General features: G+C 36.4%; 1 protein-coding gene across 5 annotated transcripts in view; it reads left to right on the plus strand.

Moving 5' to 3' along the window:
* Nucleotides 1-17,742, plus strand: part of LOC123864263 (ecdysone-induced protein 74EF) — a 278,255-nt gene that overhangs the window by 169,821 nt on the left and 90,692 nt on the right. Inside the window, exon 1 of one of the 5 annotated variants that reach the window (XM_045904571.1) lies at nucleotides 4,476-4,960. The exons of the other annotated variants lie outside the window; for them this stretch is intronic. Within the exon in view, the coding sequence (XP_045760527.1) occupies nucleotides 4,582-4,960 (379 nt within the window). The 5' untranslated portion in view covers nucleotides 4,476-4,581. Of the gene's footprint in view, nucleotides 1-4,475; nucleotides 4,961-17,742 lie in introns of those variants that run through there. 5 annotated transcript variants of the gene reach the window in all.

Here is a 17,742-nt window from a genome sequence, read left to right on the forward strand (position 1 = left end):
CTCTTAAAAGATGTATATATTTCCATCCTGCTCACACGCGGATAAATTGGCACGAAGGAAGAGAGATTGATGATCTAAGCGCAGATCGATCGCCCGATCCTTGAAGTTAGCATATGCACGGATATCCCAACAAGTCGGTTGGTACATGTACCAAGTACCAACTGAAGTTGATAGGTCTGTCTGTACCTTTCATACGAGTATGAATCGGTTACACGGATGAGAGTTAATAACTCCGTGGGAATTCTTTGATTTTCCGGGATAAAAAGTAGCTCATATGTCCTTCCCCGGGACGTAGTGAACTTTGTACTTTTCATCAAAATCTGTTAAAATTTTGTCCCGTAAAAAACTAGCAGACCGACAGACAGACTTTCGCATTTATAATGTTAGTATGGATTAAACAACCTAGAGACGTATACGGAAAGTCGATTACTATAGTGTCGGATATGATAATATGTAACTCGAAATAACAGAAATCGGGGCTGAGTCGGGTAAGCCAATAGTCTACCAATCCATAGACAAATGAAACAGTAAAATGTCGGCCTATGTTGAAGGTGGAAGTAAAAAAAAAAAGAAAAAAAAAGGTGGAAGTTGGCATATGTGTAGTTGGTTTTATTCATGCTTATTTGGTTTATTTGCTTTGTTTAGTTACTTTAGGTCCCGTTGGTCATCGCCGGTTTTTTATTGAAAAAGCTTCTGTTTTATTTATCAAGCTGGCTCTACGAATAAAATGAGCCATCTTTTTTATGTCACAGTAAATACTATATAATTAGCAAAGCTTATTACTTTTGGTAGATTCAGGGCTTTGAGCCTAGATTTCTACATTATGATGTGGCAGAATTAACATTTTTATTAACTATATCTATGTTATCTATGAACATAAATACCTATTAATATAAGTTTTATTCATATATCTATGAATGTTATACAAAAAAAAAAATTATACAAAAAAAATACATGTTCAAGGTAGACAAAAACCGTACATATACATTTAAAAAAACAAAAGAAAGGGCCGAATTTAGAGCCACCTCCTTTTTAGATTCTTGAAAGTCGGTTAAAAATACTTATTAATAATTCTGAGTTCATGAATATAAATGTATAACCACATTAAAATATACTCTAATATTTCAGCGCTTATTAAGACGATCGCAGTCGGGTTTTAGTTTTCAACTTTATCTTGTTTGTATTTAATGATTGTTTTCCAATTAATAGTATTCGCAAAACTTACTTGTTGTCTTGTCAAGCTTCCAAAAGAAGTCTACTTTAAATATAAATAGTTAAGTAGGTAGCTGTACTTATTTATATCATCGTCTATTGATAAGTAGGTAGGTATGTTTATTATGAGAAACCTACGTAACCTACGAAAGTACGCATTAAAAATATTTTGAAGGTGATTTTCCTAGTGAGAAGATTACATAGGACGTATAAGTTAGTGGGTTCGATGCCCGACTGATGCGATAGCATTTGACCCTCGTGTGATAGTGATAGCCTGCCTATCGAATGTTAAAGAATACATCTTAGATTCAACTAAATTACTTGTACATGCGTGTACTTGTATATCTTAATTATTATTCGTGTTGTAATACATGACATTTACATCTAATAACAAAAAGATAAACTAACTGACTGACATGTCAACGATTTGATGTAAATGATAAAGTACTTATGTACTTTTTATACCCTAGGGGCCTAGGTTGTCTGGTTGTCACTGTATATTATATTAATAAATATAATTAATTAATTATTCGTTTAGTATAAATTAAACCAACTTTATCTCAATTATATGAGTATTATGTCTCTTTTACTCAATATTATGTCTCTTTTTAATTATGATTTAGCCTCATACCCCGATTGCCATCTCGACCTGTCGCGAAGGTGTATAGCCTATGTCCGTCTCCGATTAAAAACCATCTGCAAACTTTTCGTCAAAATTGGTTAAATGGATGGGCAGGGATGAGGTACCAAACAGACAGACAGATAGGTGCAATGGCATTTATTGATATTACTTAGTTTGATATAACGCCTGTGAGGTATTTTGTGTTAAATGGAATCGATTGACTTTGCCTTTTTGCATCTAAATTCATTTCAGGGCTTTTTCAGAAAATCTTAAAATTAAAAAAAAAACACATCTATATGTACACCACTCGTTTCTCCACGTGCACTTATCTAATTAATAATTCACCATCTCACATCAACAACAACATACCATTAGCAATATAAATGTAAGTAGTAAATAGCATAATAATAATTACTCAGTAATAGTAATAAAGCAGTCGCTACGGGTAAATATTACGCAAATCCTAGCGATAGCACAAGGTCGCCTATACCAGGTCAATCGTGATTCCTTGTTTACCAGCACTTGACAAAACTCACACTAAAAAGAACCCAAAATTATCTACACGAGCCAAATCAACACTGACATTGATTTTACATTCTACTCTGTCCAAAACTAAATTAACCTGACCTCTCTACCTTCATACGTTTTCCTCCTCTCTAGAATAGATTTGTATAAAGGTGGGGGATGTAGAAGGTCATCTTATAATGGTTGTGTTAGTATGTCACGTGGTCGGCGTGCGCGCAACATTATTTGTGAAGTGTAAAGCAGGTCAATGCTCCGTGCGTTAGATAAAAAATATACAAATTGTTTACGTGGTGTGTTACGCAAATTGAGATTGTATTATAGATTGTCACTATATTCCGGTTTAAAGTATACATTACATACCTACTTTATTTAAACAATTCAATATTTTCCTCGTTAGTTACTTCTACTGTAGGTATCTATATATACAGTTAACATTTCTTGAAAATTTCCTTTTTTTTCCTACACACTACTACATATTATTTAGGTTTGAAAAAAATAAGTAGGTAAAGTGAGTTTGAAAATTGAAAAACAAAAAAAAAAAATATAATTATCAACGCTATTTTACAGCTTCCAATTATTTCTAAAGGGTGATTTTTCACATTCTTTTGAAAATATCTTAGAGCAATAATAATAATTATTGTGTCCAATTTAAATCTTTACAATTATAAAGGCTGAATGCACTACATCTTATTAACAAAAAGGGGTTATTATCAATAAAAGTTTGTTAGTTATAAAATAATTTCAACATTAAGAAGTTTTCAGAAATCATATCGTTTGAAGATTTCAAAATAGTTTTCATACATTTAACATAAAAATAACTGAATAATAAATTGATTACACAATTCATCATTTCTTGTTTGTAGGTGTTTATATCACGATAATTTCCGTATACGTGCACCAATTTGGTTAATTCGACTTCGTCGTTATAGAAGAAGGAAGTTAATCAAATACTTAGTTGTTTTTTTCAACTGTGTAGAGTCATTGGTAGAGTCATACTCATAGCTTCCGCAAACGTGCCCCAGTTTTGTTATTTTTATGTGATAACAGTGCACTATATAGATACGGAAAGTACCTGTGTACATCCATACTAATATTATAAACGCGAAAATGTGTTTGTTCATTGGTTTGTTTTTCAATCATGCCGCAACAGAACAACGGGTTGATGTGATTTTTGTATAGATCAGCGTTACAGACCTAGTCCATTTTTATCTCAAAAAATTAATGAGAAAAATCAAAATCCCGAAATTCCAGATGAAGTCCGGAGCATCATCTTAGTAATAAAATATGTTTCCAAAATGTGATATAACGCAAACTGAAATAATTCAAAGTTACCTCCATATTACTTACTAAATAATATGTAGTCATAACGTTTTTCCAAGTTTCCATCGTTATTACCAGGCTTTTTCTTCAAATTGTTTGATACTTACTGTATTTTTAAACTTATAGTAGGTATAATTGGTTAAAAGGATAGTAATGAAATTAATTTCTGTATTAAGAGATTTTTTATAATAGGTACTTAAAGTAAGCAAACCAACAAGGTACATTACAAGCAGGATTTTTAGAGTTCTACATATTTATAGAAGTCGTACCAAAATTGTTTCTATGAAATCATTTCAATAATTATATCGCAGAATGTCGTTGCATAACAAGAAGAATGTATCCGGTAAAATTGACGCTACTGGAAATCTCTCAGATGACTCAGTTACGAAGTAGGTCACAAGAAAATATCCACGTTACTACGGTTTAACCAGAGATTAAATATAATAACATTATCCTCGCATCAATTTTCTACATCCAACAGCCACGCTCTAGCCTCTAACATCAAAGCGACGGATAATACGTTTAATAGATAGGACGGGTCTCAGTGAAAACCTGTCTGGCAACTCGGGAAATTAAGGAAAGCTCACACGAAAGTGGAAAAAGCTCCACGCACACAAGCACATAACGCACACAGCGGTAAACGGTAGAGACATACGCCTGTGTGCGAATTTAAACCCACACATAGGGACTGATACGAAAACGAAAGTGTACGAGCGGCGCCGAGCGCGGCCGAGGCGAGCTCACCGAGTCAGTGGAACTCGTCGCCCAAAACTGGGACATCAGTCCGCAATTCGACGCGAACGCCGGCGGACGCGGCGCGCTTTTCCTACACAACACACTACGCTGTATGACATAACTGGAAACTACTGGCTTGTGATTATGGTGTCTGTGAATAATTAATCATGATGGCTGTGGAGGGCCGCCCGGCGAGCGCCGGGCCGGACACGCGCCGGTCGCCGCTGTGCGACCGCAGAGCCATGAGCGCCGACTCGGAGCCGCGCACCCTGGCCGCCCGGAAGGCTTACCCCGAAACGGAAGAGGCACCTTTGGACTTATCGGTTCACTCGCGGAAAGAGATCACAGTGCGGGATTTCGCGCGTCACCCTTTCGCGGACCCCGTGGACTATGTGCGGGCGCAGGAGATCCTGAAGCAGTCGCGGGAGTTCCTGGCCGCCGGGAGGGACTCCGGCACGGACTCCGACGACTCCGCCGGCCGCCTGAGCCCCGGAGAGGATCCCATATACGGAAAAGCTTACAAGAAATCCCTCATTAAGCGATACAGTGAGTCCCTTTGTATTTACCGGCTTTTCCAAAACTTAATTAAAAAATCTGCAATCAAGACTCTATTCGAATAAAAAAAATTAAGAACTTTTGGACCTTCAAATATATGTCTATTAGTAAATGAATCTACTACTGGTTGGAATTACTTTTTCTATCCAGAAAAAAAGCTCACAATATATCCATCACTAAGCGATAGAGAGTCACTATGATTTGTATTTACCGGCTTTTCAGAAACTTTTAAGTGTTTTTCTGTGAAATAAAATTTTATAAAAGCTTTTGGACTTGCAAAAATAAAATTTTATAAAAGCTTTTGGACTTGCAAAAATAAAATTTTATAAAAGCTTTTAGACCTTGAAAAAAATCCACCACTAGTTGAGCTTAATTTTCTTATTCAGAAAAAGTGAGAAAAAGCTTACAAGAAATTCCTCATTATGCTCAATAAGCAACTTCATATGTGCCGGCCAAAATTGAACTGAATTTAACAAAATTTTGAGGATTTCTCTGCGCACACAAAATTTTGCAAGCTCTTTTGAATCTTCAAAAACATGTTTTTTGCATACTAATGAATCTACCACTTGTCGAGAATGGATTTTCCTTCGAGGAAAACTAGCAAGACCGACTTTTATAAAAACTATCAGGCCAGGCCTATCTATACTTCCATACTATAGCTTTTCATGGCCCATCCGTTTAAATGATTTTGACGAAATTTGGTACAGAAATAGCTTGCATCCCGGGGAAAGACATTTGCTACTATTTATCCGGGAAAATCAAAGAGTTCCCTCAGGATAATCCTGAAGGATGGAGGAGGGATGGAGGATGAAGTAATATCAAGTATCATCTACTTAATACTTAATTAATTTCTACGAGTAGAAAAGAGTAGAAAAAGGTGGGCCAGATAGATTTGTTCCATTTTTCCCGATGAAATGTTATGATAACTTATTTACGAGTGTAGCGCGAATTTTATTTATAATAGCGCATGACCTAATTGCATTTGGATGGAATTCCGCATTCTTTTACAAATTATGTCATTCGCTTCATATTCGAATGACCACTGATTCAACACACCTGGTGACCTGAAATAATAATCTGTTTGTCAGTTTGTAACGGCTAATCTCTGAAAGTACTAAGCGGATTGCATGCAGTTTTCACTTATAAAAAGAATAATAACTCTTACCTTTTGTTTATTTTATACAATTATAAGCGACCCGTGAAAAACTAAGGCAAAACAGCTATTTAGAATAATTACTGTATTGTATTAAAAATCTTATTGGATTTTTCTAATACAAAAAGTGATACTATTTATATTCGTTACACGTAATTAGGTGTGCTAGTATGAAAAATATGATTTTCAACCTTTCAATAAAATAGGCAATTTCAAAAAATCAAAGCTGCTACGCGCGTAGCGTTGCTACGAACCGCTACGACAACTACAGCTCTAAAAATGTATATTACAGGCAACAGCTTGTTTAATTAAATGTACATATAATATTACACTTAAATTTATATTGTATCAGTAAAGGTACATAGTAAATATAATTATGTACATATTAATTTTAATCTCTATTATAATGTATTGCAAGTTATTTAAGAATATATTTAAGTTTTATGACGTTTATTCAAAGTTAAGGTCAAAAATCATATTTATTCAATAGTTGCCGACAGACTCGCTTGATACATCATCTCGACCGGCCCACTACTGAGAACGAGTCTCCTCTCATATTGAGAAGGGCTTAACTTAAACCATAATCCACCACATTGACCAAGACACCTTCACGCATCACTAACTTTTCGGAGTTATATGACTTTAACGGTGAAGGAAAACATCGTGAGGAAACCTGCATGCCTGAGAGTTCTCCATAATGAGTTCGAAGGTGTGTGGAATCTGCCAATCCTTCTCGTCATGACAGAATACCCATGCTGAGCCGGTGATGGGATGATGATGATCATGACACACCTGTGAGAATATTATGGGGAACTCTCAGTTATATATTAAAGGAAAAGGTGACTGACTGACTGACTGATTTATCAACGCATAGCTCAAACTACTGGACGGATTGGGCTGTGGCATGTAGATAGCTATTATGACATAGACATACGCTAATAAAGGAGTTTTGAAAATGTAACCTCTAAGAGGGTAAAATAAGGGTTTGAAATTTATGTAGTCCATGCGGACAGGGTCGCAGGCATAAGCCTCTTAACTTTTTTCTTATTCTTTTAACATAGACTAGCAATCAGATCTGGCAAGTGATGATGCAGCCTAAAATTGAGCGCGCTTGCCTAGAAGATGCGTATTCACACTTGACTTGAAGGTACCCATATTAAAATTGGATGGGAAAACTGATAATAATTGAACTAAAACTAAATAATAAAGCGTTTCAACCCATTATGACTGCGTATAACGTATTACAAAGTGCATGGAATGCATATTCGTGTGCATACTTCTGTTTGGAAAGTTTCCGCCTACGAAGCAATGTTGCCCTAACACACATACCGGTCAACGACATGTGACGGAAAATATGCATTTATAGGCATATTTATTGCTGATTTTGGCATGATTTACTATTCAGAAAAAACCTAATAATTACTAATTATACTGTGTTTCTTTGTTTGTCCCCTATACATTCGTATACCATTTTTCCAATAACGATGAAACTTTATATAGTTGTTTTTGGCACTTGCGTGAGGGTTTCTCATACAGGGTTATCAAAGAAATTGCATTGCTCCACTTTGCTGCGTCATAAAATAAACACGCTGTGTCGATCGGTTTTTGTTCAAGTTTTTACCAAAGATACCTTTACGATAGTAAAGATATTAATCGAAAGAGTTACAAAAAAATTGAAAACTGAAAAATCATTAATATATTTGAAGGCATTTTGAAAATTATTAGACCGTTTTTATTTGGAATTTGCATTATGGACAAAAAGCTATACCTCAGTCTAACGAATTACTTAAATATACTAAAAAGAAGTATTCGGGGTTACATACCCTGTCATGACCTTCGTTTTATAGTATTAAGAGATTATACTGTAGTTCAAAGTACTCGTATTATAAAAGTGTATTAGATTTGATTAGATATTATAACAAAACAATACCTACTCAATACACGCCCATTAATAAGCATTAATTTATATGCACGCTGTACATAATCATAGTTACATATAATTGCATAAAGAATAACATTATATGTCGTATGTTATAAATTGCTTTTTCCACATCAGTATCAAATGCGTAGAAGCAGTTTTCCTTCCTTATTCTATTTGTATTTACCATTGATATTGAATTGACGTATCTATCTTTTAGGTATAAATCTAACAAGTGTAAATTAAAAATTTATATCACCCCCGACAAGTGAAGGTTACAGTATCTAGAAAAGAGCTGATAACTTTCAAACGGCTGAACTGATTTTCTTGGATTATAGCTAAGAACATTCTCGATTAAGCCACCTTCCAAACAAAAAAAACTAAATTAAAATCGGTTCATTAGTTTAGGAGCTACGATGCCACAGACCGATACACAGATACACACGTCAAACTTATAACACCCCTCTTTTTGAATCGGGGGTTAAAAACTGGCCAAGTACGAGTGACTCGCTCACCGAGGGAAGAATTATTTAAATTGTTAATTATTTTAAGTTGTTCAACCGCCTCAAAACTGAATATTCTAGATGGCGCTATAATTTAATTAATCACGGCACTGAAATCATTTTATCATCCTGATCAACCCATTGCCGACGCACTACTGAGCATAAGTTTTCTCGCCTAATGAGAAGGATTTGGAACTACCACACACTAGTGCGGATTGGCAGTTTTCACACACCTTTGAGAACATTAGACAATCTAAGGCCTGCCGGTTTCCTCATGATGAACCTTCACCGTTAAAGCAAGGTAAAGCAGTACTTCACGCCGCGCCAACTGATTACTTTGTATCAAGCACAAGTCAGATCGTGCATGGAGTACTGCAGTCACCTCTACGATGGCTCCGCTAAGTACCAACTAGCGGCTCTGGATGCCGTTGACCGTCGAGCTAGGAGACTTATAGGCGAAGACTCTCCTTTGTTGGCGAAACTTCAAAGTCTCGATCACCGCCGTAAGGTCGCCGGCTTATCGGTGTTTTATAGGATATATTTCGGAGAGTGTGCACAGGAACTTTTCGATCTTGTCCCCCCTTCACCATTTTACCACCGAACCGCAAGACGTCGGGCGAGTTTCCATCCTTATGTCGTTGACATTCCATCTACACGCACGAAACGTTTTGCGTCTTCATTCCTCATACGCATGGCTAAGGTTTGGAATACTCTTCCGCGATCTGTGTTTCCTACCAATTACAATCCGGGTATCTTTAAAACAAGAGTGAATAGGCACCTTCTAGGTAAACGCGTCCCATCTTAGACCACATCATCACTTTCCATCAGGTGTGATTGTGGTCAAGCGCTTACCTATAGTGAATAAAAAAAAAAAAAATGCACATAACTCCAAAAAGTGCCCTCGAGATGCGTGCCCGGGATCGAAGCCCCGATGGGGGTTAAGACATCTTAACCACTAAGCTATCACAATTTGATTCAGCGAATCGTTGATATAAATCAGTGTTTGTCAAATCAATTTTCATCATCAAATTTTGAGAGTAGGTTCCTTTTATAACGTACGCACCCACTAAGGAAGGGTTTTTGGAATTTCAACCCCTAAGGGGTAGGAAACCGGGGCGCATCTGCTAGTGCATACTTTATATTATAAATGCGGAAGTGTGTCTGTTTGTCTGTCTGTCTGTCTGGTACGTTTTCACGGCTCAACCCCTGTACCGATTTTAATGAAATTTGGTACAGAGTTAACTTACATCCCGGGTATGGACATAGGAATTTTATCTCGGAAAATCAAAGAATTTCTACGGGATACTTAAGGATCTAACGGATTTATATGAAATTTGGTATCTTACGCCCCGGAAATTGACTTCGATAAATTTTCATCCCGGAAAAGCAATGAGTTTCCACGGGATTTTTAAAAAGCCTATAGCCACGCGGACGAAGTCGCGGACATCGTCTAGTTGTCTATAAATATAGAATAGGTATGTTAAAGCAACGATACTGATTCAATAATTATCAAGCGTCGTCAGCGAGTCAACGCTGAGTGCGGCATCATCATTTCGCGGTATTGCGGGTTCGATGCCCGGGCCGCTTCCGAGTATGGACGGACCGATTGGACACGATCTGTGTTATTACATATCCGATTACATTGCACTTTCGATTCAATTACATGCCGTTTGTCATTATTATTATTTTAATTTGATAAGTAGGTGCTTCGGGTTGGGATGCATTTCAAAGACATATTTGGTATGGAATGTTATTATTTCACTGGTGTGTACGCGTGACTTCGTCGGTCTTTTTTTTAGACTTAACTATAATTATTATGGATTTCTAGGATCGAGTTTTTTTCGGGATCAGGCACTCTCCATTTCTTTAATTGTAATGTATGTATAATCGAAATTCAAAAATATCTTACATCCTAATCCTAAAAAGTAATTATATTGAACCATGGTTTAGTAACAAAGTATCAAATTGCATCGATCGCTTCCAAATAATAAGTGGGTCACCTCTACCTGTACCGTAATCTAAACAAAAAAAAACTATAAACCAAACCATTTCCCATGCGCATCAAAGAGTACAGGAAATCTGGCGCAGGCGCAGCTGCTTAGCCTAATATCGCAACCTATCCCTTCGATACCTGTCGGAAGTGAAAGGCGGGTAAAAAGTTATACCTTCACCTCATCGAACCAGTCGGGTAGGCATTGGGATTCGGGATGTGAAGATGTCATGTCAAGGGATGTCATGTATTGTATGCTTTACCTACTAAAACAGGTTTTTATTTATTTTTATGAATAATACTTTTTGATTTATCGCGCAAATTGTCGATAAAATACCCGAGTACGGAACCCTCGGTGCGCGAGTCTGACTCGCACTTGGCCAATTTTTTATTTTTGTAACATGTCCACTTTTTACCTATATTCGCAATTAAGAAATTTGAATTGAATAGGCAATGCTCGAGGAAAATACAAACAGGTGCGTCTTGGTAATTGAACTTCGTACTCGTAAGAAGTGGGGACAAGAGTGCAAACTGTCTTGAATCTTGAAACACAGCCTCTGACAGCTCTTGTCGTTGATACAAAGCTGAACGTCTTCCTCATTAGTATTCAATAATTCTAAATCCGTTCTATAACGGAATCCCCAAATCATAATATTTAACATGTGTTAGCCACAACGGATGCGACGGTACAGAACAATGGGATATTGCATCTAATGCTGCATTTTGATTTTACGAGCATATTCCCGTATTTTTTTTTTCACCGAAAGCCCTGCCGCCAAGCGGTTGCAAAGCACGATGCCGCGTTAAAACCGTACGTTTAAGTTTCTGCTAAGTGAACGTACGATGTCTACTAAGTGATACCGACGTCTTCTAGGTTATTTCGCTATCATCTAAAACATAGTTTAAACCCGTGGTCCGATAAGTTTGATAGGAAACTAATGTCTGCGTGAACAGGTTTCCTATGACTAGTCAGTCGTGTGCTGTTTGTGATTACAATAATATGGAAAGTAGGTATAATATAGGTATTAGGTAGGTTTTACTAGAACAAATCTTATTGTAAGAGGACTTCATACATACATTACACGTGTAGAAACAAAAATTATGTTTTACTTTTTAGTGTTGGTGATAGAGTGATTCAAGAGGAAGATTTATACCTACAGTTTAATACATTTTTTTATTAATTTGTTAAAACATGACGATAATAATGTTCAAGAGGTCGGAAGAGCTTTCATCGAACATGCTGTCATATTCTTTTGAAATATAACAAAACAACCACATTGACACCACATTAGTATCTACCTGTGCGAAGCCGGGGCGGGTCGCTAGTGTTAAATATAATATGGATAAAACACAGACTAAAAGCAAAGATGGGATCCTCATAATAATAAATAACAACCCGGAGGCTGCCCAGCGCCGACAAAGGTCGATGTTCTCCGAAATATTTGCATATATTATATTCTTCAAGCGTCAATAAATAATTATTAGCAGCGATTCCTAATAATACCATAACTATAGAAATACAAGATGAACCTAATACCTACTCTACTATAAGTTGATATTAGGACTTGTCTTCCCTGTCCCCCACTCCAAATTCGCGATGTTGTGAACTCGCGATTTGGAAATCGAAATAAATATTTGCTGAACATGATATTTTAACGTTTAACACATTTGCAAAGTAAAAGATTTGTGAATAGAATATTTGTCAAATTATCTTTTGTATAACTCAAAATTTTAAAAAAACCCCGTCACAAAAACCTTTAAGAAAACTAGAAAAGAGCTGATAACTTTCAAACGGCTAAACCGATTTTCTTGGATTATAGCTAAGAACACTCTCGATCAAGCCACCTTTCAAACAAAAAAACTAAATTAAAATCGGTTCCTTCGTTAAGGAGCTACGATGCCACAGACAGATAAATAGATACACAGATACACAGATACGCAGATACACAAATACACAGATACACACGTCAGACTTACAACTCCCCTCTTTTTGGGTCGGGGGTTAAAAATGATATGTTTGCGGAATACGACGTTTGTGATCTATAGATATAATATGTATGTGATCTGATTAGTTTTTGAAACGTTTATGGTGAAGATCATTTGTTATACCTTTTTTGTTAATCGTAAGTGAACCAGTACTTAGATTTTTGCTCCCGTTTGCCCTAGATTTATTCATAAGAGTGCAATCTCTTCCTCTTGCATGAATAAAACTACTTCGCTTTTTTGCTAAAAATCAGTTTGCTGCCCCATGTTACGTACAAGTAAACTGTTAAACTCATAACTCTTTTTGTGCTTCGGCGTAGTCGGGTAACGAAAACAACTGACTAGGTACCTGTTCGACGATATTCAAACCTCGCGACAAAAAAAATTGAATTATATTAATGTCTTCAATATATTAAAATCGATTAAAGAACTACAACTATCAATGAAAAACAACACTTAAACTCTATCAAAATTAAGTTTATTATAGATTACGACGGAGAAAATATACGACTTTTTGATGCAACGTAAACAATAGAATGCGCCGAAAGGGTGAGGAAGGGTTGTCCTTTTTTTGACCAGCTTCCTGGAAGGTCGTCATCTCTTTTACACACGTTGCAAGTATAACAACAGAGTGAGATAGAAGCATAACAAAATCAGACAGCTTTTTATAGGACGCAGTTTCAGTATTCAAATGACGTTGACGCATCCGTTTTTAGAATTTGAAAGATAAATAAGTCTATGACACCGCCAATTGGGTAAGGTGTAAACTGTTTTACAACTTCCTTACTCTGTAGGTTTACAATGAGAGAATAATGCACCGATCATAAATTGAAAAACTAGCTATACTAATGATCCTATTAGAATATTGTGTTTTATCTTAAAACAATAAAGTTTTATAAACCTGCCTACTTTTGCATAGAATTAATAATAATTAGTACAGAAAACAAGCGTTGCGTCGCTGTGCCTGAAAATTCCGCAATGTGAAAAGTCAAAAGTTTTCGGGAAACTATTTGAAAAACTTTACTTTTAGATCAAAATCACATGGCTAAGAAAGTTATCTCTTGAATTAACACACACATTAAAGAACAGATTTCTGCATGAACACGCACCTTTTAAAACCGGGCAAAATGCCATCAAAAACGAAAATTCTAAAACATTACATAGCGGATTTTGCATGTGCATCGACGATGGCTAGTCTTGTCTGTGACTGAACAAGGGAACAAAAATATGGACTATAATAGTCCTGAGTACATATTACCTAATACTGGCATACGTTTTTTGATTTAAAAAAATCAATATGGCAGCTGTAGGGCGCCATTTTCAATTATGAAAAAAAATATCCGAGATCTGATGCAGTGCGAACGACAGTCAGGTTTTGGAAAACTTTTTTTGCACTGTACAATGTACATACTTACTTTGTTTTTAAACATATTTTCGGCAGTAATGTTTACACAGCTACTCGCTACCTCAGAAGTGCGAGGCTCGCTCTAACAGGTTACGGTGTTGTGAAACCCACCGCCGACGAGCCTTGGTTGAAGGTCGGTCGGCGCGCGCGCACCATTCGCAGCCCACCGGACGAATCATTACACATAGATCGAAGACTTTGTATCATCATCATCTTAATATATGAAAGGAAAAGATGACTGACCGACTGACTGATCTATCAACGCACAGCTCAAACTACTGGGCGGATCGGGCTGAAAGGCGTTCAGATAGCTATTATGACGTGAAGATCCGCTAAGAAAGGATTTTCGAAAATTCAACCCCCAAGGGGGTAAAATACGGGTTTGAAAGTGTTATACACGCAGGAGAAGTCGCGCGTATAAGCTAGTCAACTGATAAATGTCCACTGCTGGACATAAGTTTCTTGTAAGGACTTCCGCACGCTACGTTCTTGCGCCGCCTGAATCCAGCGGCTCCCTGCAACTGTTTTAATGTCGTCTGTCTACCTGGTGAGGTGTCTGAACTGCGTTTTACGGTGTGAGATTGCCATTCCAGCACCTTGGACCCTAATATCTATCGATTTTCAAACTATGTGCCCTGCCCATTGCCACTTCAGCTTCGCGACTCGATGAGCTATGCCAATTACTCTGGTTACTCAGAATTTGTATAGTGCCCGCAAAACAGGTGGTCAAATCAGAACACGAGGCGTATGATTGCGTATTGTATAAAAGCAAATCTCAGGCAGGATTGTGTATTTAATCCTTAGTCTATACTCTATGACCTGCCGCTCGATGGCGGTAGAATGACAGCTACAATGTCACGATCGCAATCACCTCTGATTGGTTGACGCTCGCTCACTATTGGCTACAATGCATTGTTGTGACAAGAATACCATTGTCAATAACAGCAATTGCGATTGTAATAATGATTGATGCAGGTTTTACGGAATCGAGCGGCGAATTTAAAAAAAAAAAGAAAAAAAAGAGAGCTATTGCGCTAGCTGCCATGTTGCAACTTAAGATTAAACTATGATACTAGTTTTGCGTGCATTAGGAATATCATATCTTTGTGTTTAAAATTGAATAAATATATACTTACAGTACGATTGGTAGTAATAATATGATTGTGCGGAAGTAGTCATAAAATTAGGTAGGTATGTGTATTCAGTTAGTTTTTCTCGAATTGCGTATTACAAGAAAATTACCTAATATTTGACTGACAAAAATAGACAATAACAAAAATATTATAGGTACATAGGTACGAGTACATGCAAACTTGTAACTTCCTTATTTACATTTTTTATCACTATACCTACAATGTGATAAGCTCATATTTTTAGATTCCTTAAAGGAAAACAAAAACATAAATAGCTAAACTTTGCGTCCGTTTTTGTTGGATAGAAGCACGCGTTACTTTGCGGAATTCCGTGATATACAAGGAACTATTAGCTTAATTTGCTATCACCCGCCTAAACATATAAATCTGAATAGCACAATGTGCCTTATGTGATATCCATCAAACGCCCTCCCACAAATAAAGAAGCAGGAAAAGCAAGCAATACACTCCACTGGCCATTAACACACAACACCACACAGATTTTTCAGAATACACCCAATGTACTTTTCATTCTAATACCGGAGCATTCTCAGGAGATGTAGAGTTCACGAAGCAGGAACATTCCACTTCCCGCTTCTTTAGTAGTGGGAGGGCGAGCGGTGCATAATTTTACAAGCTGCACGTCGTACCATACTACCACCACTATACAGATTTGTCTGTTTTGACGCGTTATAGCAAATTAAGCTCCTTGAAAGCGTTTTTGTTCAAAAAGCCCACATTTTAAGATTTAACCACTTGAAGAACTTTTTCTAACACTCTAAAAGTTTAAAACATGTGAAACGATCATGCCCCGAAATAGTTAATAGGGTCATGCGGGTAAAAACCGCGCGTTTCCGTAACCATACACCGCCGCATACAGTTCACCTTGCTTCATCAAAAAAATACTTAACCCAATTCCAAAACGTGCATTACAAAAAACCTACCTGCCTCCGGTAGCGGGAGTATACCCTCGACACTGAAAAAAAAGGAATAACCGTAAAAGGTTCTTTTAAGTGTATACGGCATAAAGAATCGGTGGCATTTTTTCGCGGTTTTTTGCAATTTTTTATTGACAACTTAATAGCTGCGTTCTATATTTCGCAACGGTAACTACCTTTTTTTTTCGAATAGTTTTTAAGGGCTCCGTACGTCAATTTGAAAAACCGAACCTTAATAGGAACCCTCGAGTATCTGTCCGACTGTACATCATCCGTTTTTATGAAAAATCTCAATTTCAAATATGCAGTTCTTTTATTAAAAAAAAAAATAGATTCCCTTACCTGTAAAAGAACTGAGCCAAAATTTTTGAAAAATATAGAAAATAGTAGGTAAATATTATTTATTTATAATAACAAAAAGAAGAGAACGTGAAAGATAATTAAAAATATTGTCATTTTTCTATAATATTACATATTCATCGTACGGAACCAACTCCACACGAGTTTATCACGCACTTGTCCTTTTTTTTACAATACGTTTTTGTCTATTGCAGATGTTTTTGCAAAACTGCGTATTGCATGTCCTTTGTACAATTTTTGTAGTAGTTACTAACCCAGTTCTTACAAAATAAAGAAATTTTTAAGAAAGGTTTTTTGAAAGAAAGCCTTTTACGAAAATAAACACCTTTTTGTAACTAACAAAGTACTTAACATACGCTCTTATTCTAGGTTAAGTTCTTTCCTTTACAACATTTACTTACGATATATCGATACCTACTCTATCGATTACAAAAATAAAATCAGACCATTTTTAAAGAAAAAGTACGGTTTCGATTCCTGAATATTTTTTTTAATGCAGCTTTTTTCTTTAAAATACCATTTTTTCTTAGACCACTCTCACCTCAATGACCGATATTGATAATCATAACTGATCGACCTCAACAATAATTGAGATTTCCTGATTTTTCCGATTTTCTTATTCTAAAAGCGTTCATTTCCTTTCAAAAGCAAGATTTTTCTTTCTCCAAAGCGAAAGAAATATCGCAGTTTTCTGATTTGGTAGAAAATAATCGGTAAAGGAAAAGTTCTACTTTTTGAATTATTTATTTAGCGATCACTGTAGGATCAATGTAAATATTAATTTAACCTAAACCGGCTATCACGTCTAGCCTGCGCATGCGTCACGCCGAGGAGGCAACAATAACTGGGACGTCATTGCAGTTTCCGGTTATACGCACACCAACCTATTTTCCTCCCTATACATTCTATCCTGTACACATAATAATCAAACTTATATAAAGCTGCCATATAAAGTTATAAACAAACAACAGCAGCTATCAATGGATATGTATTAATAGATGCTGTATTGACGTATATAATATACTAGCTTTTGCTCGCGATTTTGTCCGCGATACACAGTGCTGAAATATAGAAACTCACATACATATTACATAATCCCTAAAACATTACAGGAGTTTTAATCAATCTTTTATTCCTGACCAAGTAAAAGGTTCGAGATTTTTCGTTCGAGCCTTTCAAGGAATTTTGTTACTTTATAACCCAAACAAGTTAAACATATATTCAATTAGTAGCTTCTGTATGTAAACATGAAACCAATTCTAGTTGTATCCACACCGAACGTTTTAGGCCAGACGATCCACAAACAATGTAAATTGATGAGAGCCTCCCACAGGGTCTATAGGGCCCCAATCCAGTATCGTTGCGAAACTATAGCAGCAAAGACGTGACT

This window comes from Maniola jurtina, chromosome 4 (assembly GCF_905333055.1).
Source record: "Maniola jurtina chromosome 4, ilManJurt1.1, whole genome shotgun sequence".
In the NCBI taxonomy this organism is placed as follows: domain Eukaryota; kingdom Metazoa; phylum Arthropoda; class Insecta; order Lepidoptera; family Nymphalidae; genus Maniola; species Maniola jurtina.